At 49.5% G+C, this 8,728-nt stretch overlaps 1 protein-coding gene across 2 annotated transcripts in view; it reads left to right on the top strand.

Annotated features, from left to right (window-relative positions):
- Window positions 1–2,802: 2,802 nt before the first annotated feature.
- Window positions 2,803–8,728, top strand: part of Shisa5 (shisa family member 5) — a 19,851-nt gene continuing 13,925 nt past the window's right edge. Inside the window, exons 1-2 of one of the 2 annotated variants that reach the window (XM_004642208.2) lie at window positions 2,803–2,943; window positions 7,780–7,936. In XM_004642208.2, the coding sequence (XP_004642265.1) occupies window positions 2,874–2,943; window positions 7,780–7,936 (227 nt within the window). In that variant the 5' untranslated portion in view covers window positions 2,803–2,873. The remainder of the gene's footprint in view (window positions 2,944–7,779; window positions 7,937–8,728) is intronic. The other variant, XM_023702284.1, reaches the window with a different exon arrangement.

Genomic DNA, 8,728 nt, shown 5'->3' with positions numbered 1-8,728 from the left:
TGAATTGAGGACCATGAGGCCATACACTCAGGACTCCTGGAAATCCAAGAGGTCTTCTCCTTATTTCCAATAAAACTCCCGAACCTCCTCTGATTTGCAACTTTGTTCTCAACATTTGTGTACACACAGTAACAATTAGCCAGTGTATCAGGGCCAGTCCTGGGCAGAAGGGCCAAATCCACCTGCCTGATGTGGAACATTGGGCTTTCTCAGCACCACTGAGTAATGTTTGGCCTGCCAGTCCCATACAGGGTGTCCATCTACAAACTGTAATAAAGATCCCAGCAGCATGGTTGGGGATATAGCTCAGCAGCTTAAGTGCCTGCCTGGCAAGCACAAGGTCCAGAGTTGGATCTCCAGTACAAAAGATCCTAGCAGCAAACAGCTGCTCTTATCAAGCTGGATTTGAAAAGAATTTACAGAAGCCATGATCTGCAAGACCATAGGCAGGGTTGTGTGCCCTGGGCTCGTGGGGGCCAGCAGGACGGTGTTAGGGTTTTTCTGTGACATGTCAGAGAAGCCCAAATAAAAGAAAAGGAGGAAAAGGCCCTTATTGTCATTAAGCAGGACTAAGAGAGGATCCATGGCAGGGAGGTGGGATCGGAGGCTGCCTGTGTGTGCAGGAAAGGCAAAAGGAAGTTGTAACACTGGGGGCTGGAGAGATGGCTCAGTGGTCTAAAGCACCTACTTGAAACAAGCTTGACAAAGCACAGGGACCGCGGTTCGATCCCCCAGCACCACATGCCAGCCAGCCGCGCCCTCTGGTGGGCTGAGCTGGCCACACACACACACACACACACACACAATAAATAAATAAATGTAAAAAAAAAAAAAAAAGGAAGTTGTATCCAGGACTAGAGTGGGGAAGAAGGAGGAAGTGGTCATTGGGATGATAAGCTATTGCTTTGGGATTCAGCCCTGTTGAATCAGGGCCATGGTAATTTAGCAGTTTATACTCAGGCTGAAGCCTATCAGAAGGGTTACTGGATCTGGGTGGGGTCTCACCCAGCCCCCAAACTTGCCCCATCAACATCCATCCTACTTCTGTGACCTTTTTCTTGCTAGTCCAGCTGGTCTGGATCCTCACATTATGTGTTCTTACACAGACTTGGGGCCCCTCAACCTTGTTGAAGCCTTTATATTTGGCAAAGCAACTTCACATTCCTCATGGAAGGGGCCAACTTCCCTAGACAAAGCATGGATATATAACTGTTTCAGGCGTTGGAGGTCTGACCTATATCATAATGCCCACACATGGGCACATGACCATGAGAGGAAGGATTGAGATCTCCGAGCCCCTGGGGAGTTCCTGGCCATCACCTTGTCCTGCTCATGCACAGCCTGGCTGCACTCTGGGGCCCCATTAGACTTAAATATGAAGGTCTCACATGTGTATGAGCTGTGGGCAGACAAGGAGTGGGGGAGCCTGAGACCAGAACAGTCAAGGGGGTGAGAACAAGTGAGAGGCGCCTAGAGGGTCTGGAGATGGAGCCACAGCCCAGAGAGGTGAGGGGTGGTGAGACAGGACTGCTCTCAGGACCTCAGCTGGAAAACCAAGGGATAAGAAACCAGTTTGTGCATGGTGAAGAATGGCCCCAGCAGTTCGTAGGGAGGCAGAAGCCCACTCCAGACAGCACTCTCAGATGCTGGAGAGACAATAGAAGATATGGAGGGGAGCAAGTGGTGGCCACCGCTAGAGAAAGGAGCATTTGGCTTTTATCTAGTTTTGGACAGCAGATTCAGAAGGCAGAAGGGGACAAGGCTATGTCAACGAGGATATGGCCGAGAGCCCTCATTAAGTACCCTGGCTGGGACCTGGGTGTGGTGGCCCAGGCTTGCAACCCAGTACTCTGGGGGGTTGAGTTAGGAGCATCCTAAGTTGGGGTACAGCTGGGCAATTTAATGACTGAGGGAGACCCTAGAAAGGACTGAGGATGTGGGAGGGGGTGGGATGGGGTGAGCGCCCTGCCTAGGGATAGCGCTATTCCAACCTCCAGTGTATGCTCCTCAGTCAGACCTGTGGGGTGCTTGTTGGAGACCCAGGCTTTGTACCTATGGGGGGCAGAGCAGAGAGTACTGGGGATTGAACTCATGGTGTTTGTACTGAGCTGTATCTCCAGCCCTTGTACTTTTACTTTGAGATTGGATGTTGTGAAGCTACTAAACTGGCCAGGCTGGGCTCCAACTTGCTATCCTGCCTCTGCCTCCAGCAGTGCCTGACTCCCAGACAGTCACCCTCTCCCTATGCTAATCTCATTGCCTGGGGTACCCCTAGATGAAAAGGATGTGGTGGTACACTGGGAGTACACACTAGCTCAGGTGCTCCACGCATTTTATATTTTCTGCATTAAATACCTTTAATGCTGGTCCAAGCGCAGGGTGGAGCAAGGTAGACATCCTGGGTGGATTTCCTCCTTCTCTCCTTCCCTGGCTGTGCCTCGACTCACGCCCACATCGAGGGGCTGGGGGCCCCGTCAGCCCGTGCCAGAGTATGGCCCGCATGGATCCTGCCCGCACCCCCCAGACCACCAGCTCCCCAGTCCCTGAGAGGGTCCTGAGTAAGCTTGGGCCAGGGTTGGGCCGCAGGACAGAACGGTCCTGTGGGGTGGGAGCGGGCTGTGCTTGTGGCAGGGTCCTGGGAAGCTTTCCAGAAGAGCAGGGTTTTGGGGGCGCCCCCCTCCTTAGCCAAGGTCTGGGCAGAGCCTGCCTCGCCCTCCTCCCTGGCCTCCCGGTGCAGGGCGCGGACGCGGACAGCCGCTCCCCTCCTCCCGCCGGGCGGGGGTTCCGGGAAAGCGGGGCGGGGCTAGGAGGGAGCTCGGGTGCCCGCGACCCGCCGCCCTCGGTCCTCCCGTCGGTCCGCCTCGTTCGCCGGCATGGCTGTGCCGGCCCCCGCGCCTAGGACGCTCTGGCTGCTGTTGCTGCTCTTGTCGGCACCCCTCGGGGGTGAGCTGGAGAGGTCAGGGTGGGTGGGTGGGAACGGGTGTACGCTTCCCTCAGCCGGCGACAGCGCCCCGGACGGTCGCGACCCTGCCCAGCCTGGGCTCGGTGGAGAGGTCAGCCCTCCAGGCCCTACCGTCGGAGCTGGCCCTGGTCCCCGCGACCTTCCTACAGAGGCAATCCCCCAGCCCCGCTTCTGGCCGGACCCTCCCCCCAGCCCTGTTCAGAGAAAGTGGGGGCCCAGGCTGGCCTGGGTGGGGACCCCCCCGGGCGTGCAAAGGCAGTCAGAGGGTTTGTTGGGGGTTAGGACTAGACAGGTCCCTGGCCCAACCTGAGAAGCCAAGGCCTCTTGGGGCGGGAGGCTTCCTGGACGGGAAGGATTTTGTTTCCTGAGGATCTGGGGTGGAGAAATGAGAAAGGGAGCCCTGCGTCCAGGATCAGCTGACCCGCTTCCGTGAGGGGGAGGGTCCCTGCTGCAGGCGTGTGTCGCTGCTTGGCCTGTGGCTGTCCTGGAAGGCCCAGGCAGGTTGTTCACAGGGTCCTTGCTTTCTCTTGGCCCGGTGGGCCAAGCTGGGCTTGCACATGCCAAGCTTCACCAGAGCAGTCTTTCTTTTTTAAAAAAGGACAGGATCTTGCTATGAAATTCACTATGGCCTTAAGCTGTATATCCCAGGCTGGCCTTGAATTTTTGGCAGTCCTGCTGCCTCAGCCTTCCCTGTGCAGTGATTATAGGCGTGCACCACCACACCCAGCAGGCCAGGACAGACTCTTGCCTGGAGCTGTGAAAAGTGTTGCACCGGGCTGCTCCCGATATCTTTTGTCTAGGAGGTTCACTGACTTGTCAGTGTTTGGGCCCTGATGTGCTGACAGTCCCAGGGGCCCAGTTGCGCTGCCCAGAGGAGGCACTGTGCACTGGGGCTGTGCAGCCTGGGGCTCTACTCACGGTGCTGCTTCTAGGATGCTCAGCCTGCTCAGTCCTGTGGGCCATGCTGGAATAAGCCATCACTCCATGTGGGCCCTGCTGGTCCTGTCCATTCTTGCTTGCGGGCTTCAGGGCTGCGCTGATGCAGCCTAAGGATTTGAGGAAGCATTTTTCTGTAGCATCTTGCAAATTTGCAGACTCTGTGGTTACCCAGTGTCTGGGTTGTTTTCACACTTGCTGGTGGCAGTCTCAGCAGGAGGAGACTTGCAAGGCTGTCACTAGATCTCACTAGTGGCTGACAGACCTATGATGGTCACACAGAGAGCACAGACATTTCCCAGTCACCTGCCGCAGGCCCAGCGCAGGACTAAGTGTTTTATGAACACGCATGGTAGATGTGACTGTGGCTGACTGGTATCTGCCTGCTGGCAGAGGATCTTCTATGAGGGCCCCACTACTCAGGGTAGGTGAGGCTATCATGGCTGAGTGATGGGGAGGGGGATGAGGGTTAATTTGAGGGTCCAGAGCCTGGACCTCCACAGGTGGTCAGGTTTGGTACCATTAAGCCCAGTGCCTTTGGTGCTATTGCAGCTGATGTAAATAGCCTGGAGGTAGAAAGGCCTTGAAGGATGAATAGAATGGAAGGTAGGGGATGGGAACCAGGCTAAAATGGGCAGAATGTGGGTAGGCTGGGAAGATGGGGTGGTTTAAGGTTCTTTGCAGTTAGCTGTCTGCTGTGGGAACTCTGGGCTGGTTTCTGGAACAGTAGGAGCTGGGAACGAGGCAGGTGTGAACGTGGAGAGCAGCTTAGTCAGGCTCACTGTTCCTTCAAAGGCCAGTGTAAAGCAGGGGAGGGAGGATCCTGGTTCAGCAGCTCTGCTGTGGCCCAGGGCAGAGAGCAAGGCTGGAAGAGGGGGGGGTTGCTGTGGCCAGAATGACCTAAGTTGGCTTGCCGGTGACTATCAGAAATGTACAGTGTTAAGGAGAGTCACATGGAGAGAAACATTCTCTCAGGCTTTCACAGAGAGCACATTGGCCAAGCAATGGCCGTGACTCATCCACATGGCTGACACTGACAAAGGATCTGCAATCTGAGGTTCAGGATCTCAGGATAAATCCTGAGGGGATTTCACTGATCTTATCAGACCCAAAAACTACAACTCTTGTTGCATAGGTCCTGCTTTACCTTGGTCTTAACCATCCAGCAGAGAAGTATAAAAACGAAGTATAAGAAGTAGAGCCATGCTGTTATGTTGAGCTGTAGGGGACTCAGGTCAACAATTTCTGACATTGCTGGTGAAGTGGAAGACCCAATACTATTATGAACTACTGGACTCTTTTAGAATATTTTGCTGAGTTAACACACCTATAATATTCAAATGACAACTAAACATAAAAGGGGATACAGATGAATGTCCATTTTGTATCTGTGTATTCAAAATGGTTAGGATAGATATATAGTTACATTCTCTTAATGAATAGAGGGATTTGTTCTAATAGTGTTTGGAAATAGGATATCATGCCCGCATCTTGTGCAGCAATTAACCAGTGGGAAGAATGTATGCAGTGTGTTGATTATTGAAACTATCCTACCAATTTGGTTTGAAACTGTCTCATTGGTATTTATTTCTCAATAAAATTATGGAAAAAATTTTTAAAAAAAGATCCAGATGAGGTTGGTAGGAGGAGAGCAGGCAAATACTGGGGGCCATGTTCTGCTTTTGGGTTTTATTGTAAAGGCCTCAGGAAGCCATTGGGAGTTATAAATGGGTAACATGACCATACTTTGATACAGTGATAATGGATCATAATAAAAGACCCAATGGAAGAATATTGAGTTAATTTGGGGTGAAAGAAATAACCTATGAATGGTAGTGATGATAGAAATAGAAACAGCGGGTAGATCTGAGAAGTTTTTAGTAGGTAGGATATTTAGAACTGGGTGCCATGCAAGAGATGGGTATGCGGCAACAGAAGATGCCAAGGACAATTTCCATAAGTCTGCCTTGGCTCCGAGTGGGTAGCATTTGCTGAAAGGGAGTCTGGATGAGGAGCAGATTTGGGGATGGCTGCAGGGTGGAGGAAGGGAAGGAGCACCTGGGATGAGGAAAAGGAGAAAAGAAAGAAGAAAGGGGAAAATTTATATGATATACACAAGAGTTTGGCTAATTGTATTGTTGTTTTCTACTGGTCTATTGGAATAGTTGATGTTTAAAGTGTTTTTCTCTTTAAAAATTTTTTTGGGCCCAATTTTTTTTTTAATGGTTTACATTAGAGTTTATTAAGCATTCCATTGATGAACAAATGTATTGTTGCATATAGCCTCTGTTATAGTATCCTATAGAGTAGTTATAGTGTCCTAAATATCCTCTATGATGTTCTTGGTTTTTTTTTTCCATAATTTTATTGAGAAACAAATAGCAATGAGACAGTTTCAAACCAAATTGGTAGGACAGTTTTTCTTTTTCTTTCTTTCTTTTTTTTTTTTTTTTTTGGAACTGGGGATTGAACTCAGACCCTTGTGCTTGCCAGGCAAGCACTTATTCTACTGAGCCATCTCCCCGGCTCCCGGACAGTTTCAATAATTAACACACTGCATACATTCTTCCTAGTGGTTAATTGCTGTACAAGATGCGGACATGACATCCTATTTACAAACAATATTAGAACAAATCCCTCTATCCATTCAGAGAATGCAACTATATATCTATCCTAACCACCTTGAATACACAGATACAAAATGGACATTCATCTGTATCCCCTTTTTTGTTAAGTTCCATTATTTGAATGTTATAGGTGTGTTAACTCAGCAAAATATTCTTGGGCCAAATTTTGCATGCTTGTATCTGGTAATCTGAACAACTAATTTGAAGACAACAATATGCAATATAACAACCATTGTTTAGTGAAATTCTGTATTGTTTCTCATTTTTCTTTTTACTACCTTTTATTGTCTTAAAAATAAAAAAAAATTAAAAGAAGGAATCATCAATTAAGTTACAGATGTATCCATCTCCTTTAGACTTCATCTGCCCCATGAAGGTGCTGAATAGGTAGTTAGAAAGGTGTGTCTGGAATTCAGAAGAGATGGCAGGGTTGGGGATCTCTAGTGAATATTCATCAGTTGCATATGATTTAAGAATCCATGAGAGTGGTTGCTGTATCTGTGAACTGAATATTAAATGAGAAGACGAGAACAGCTCAGGGCTGGTGAGATGGCTCAGTGGCCTAAAGCACCTACTTAGAACAAGCTAAGCTAAGCAAAGCACAGGGACTGCGGTTCGATCCCCCAGCACCACATGCCAGCCAGCCCGCCCCCCCATGGGCTGAGCTGGCCACACACACACACACACACACACACACACACACATTTATTAAATAAATAAATAAATAAAATACATTAAAAAAATTTTTTTTAAAAAAGAGAACAGATCAAGGATTAATATATATCATTCCAAGGATGTAAGTCAGCAAAGAAAAGAACAGAGAAGCACAACAAACAAACAATAACAACAAATGACCCAACTAAGTGTGTGGGGTTATCAAAACCAAGGGAACTGTTGCCTTCTACTTTATCTAAATAGGAAGCTATCTTGAGTTTTAAGGTTAATATCTTATTTACTTCTGTTTTATCTGTAAAATAATTTACATCAATCTATGCTTCTGGGCCCAGGGAGATGGCTCAGTAGAATAAGTGCTTGCCTGGCAAGTGTAAGAGCCTGAGTTCAATCCCTGGTTCTGCCCCCCCCCCCAAAAAAAAAAAAAAAAAATCTATGCTTCTAACTCCAAGGAATTTGTACTGCTCTTTTATCCTGGTTGAATGAAGATTATAATTCATAAAAAAAGAAAAAAAGAAATGTGCACTGTTGGTGCAGGCCGGTGCTCTGGCAGGTGGACCAGGTGTGCTCTTCTCGCTGCAGCTGATGGTGAGGTGTGCCCAGGTGCCTTCGGAGGCAGCTCGCTCCCCAAGCTCTGTCCTGATTTCTGCTGTGGTTCCTGTTCCAACCAGTACTGCTGCTCTGATGTACTGAAGAGACTTGTGTGGTCTGAGGATGAGTGTGCTGTGTCCAAGGCCAGGTGGGTACATGGAGGAGGGCTTGGGGGTGTGGGGGAGTGGCCCATGCCCTGTCCCTCGTCCCTCTATCCTCTCAGCACTCTCTAGATGATGGCTAAACACTGGAGCAAAGAAACATGCTGAGCCCAAGGCTCTTGCTGCATGTGTACCCTACTGACGCGTCCTCAGCTGGGCGTGAGGGTACCCCAGGTGTGTGCATGCACCTGGATGGGAGTACACAGGGGACCAGTGTGTGCCCAGGATAAGCTGTGCTGTGTCCTGGTGCAGCCCATGCATCGACCCTGCACACCAGTTGTGGGCTGGGACCAAGAAGTGACTCCCATTGTCACATTCTGTATTTTCTTAGTGCTTGAGCACAGATGCAGAGTTGACGGGGTCACGCCCCCTCGGCTCGTTTAGTTCAGTCTCCATGACCATTCCATTCTCCTCCAAGCCCATAGGCAGCCAGTCTGCCCTGTGTAAGCGGTATTCTTTTTGAAGCAGAGTCTTGATAAGTTGCTAATTGCCAAGGTTGGTCTGAAAGTTGTGACTTTCCTTGCTCTGCCTCCTGAATACAGAAATTCCAGGTGAATGCTGCCATGCCTGGCAAGTGTATCTTTTTTTTTTTTGTATTTTAGGGAAGGGTCTATAGGGTGTTCAGGGTCTCACTACTAGATTGGACTCATAGTGATCTACCTGTTTACAGCCTCCCAAGAGCTGGGGTTACAAGTGCTACTACCCCCAGTCTCAGTTGCCTTCTCAGTGCACCCTGGGGGTGGGGCCAGGCCAGCACAGCAAAGTGTGTGTATATAAAT

The sequence above is a fragment of the Octodon degus genome, unplaced genomic scaffold (genome assembly GCF_000260255.1).
Source record: "Octodon degus isolate 3935 unplaced genomic scaffold, OctDeg1.0 scaffold00147, whole genome shotgun sequence".
In the NCBI taxonomy this organism is placed as follows: Eukaryota; Metazoa; Chordata; class Mammalia; order Rodentia; family Octodontidae; genus Octodon; species Octodon degus.
The sequence above is the reverse complement of the archived record's forward strand: the minus strand, read 5'-3'. Positions and strand labels throughout refer to the sequence as shown.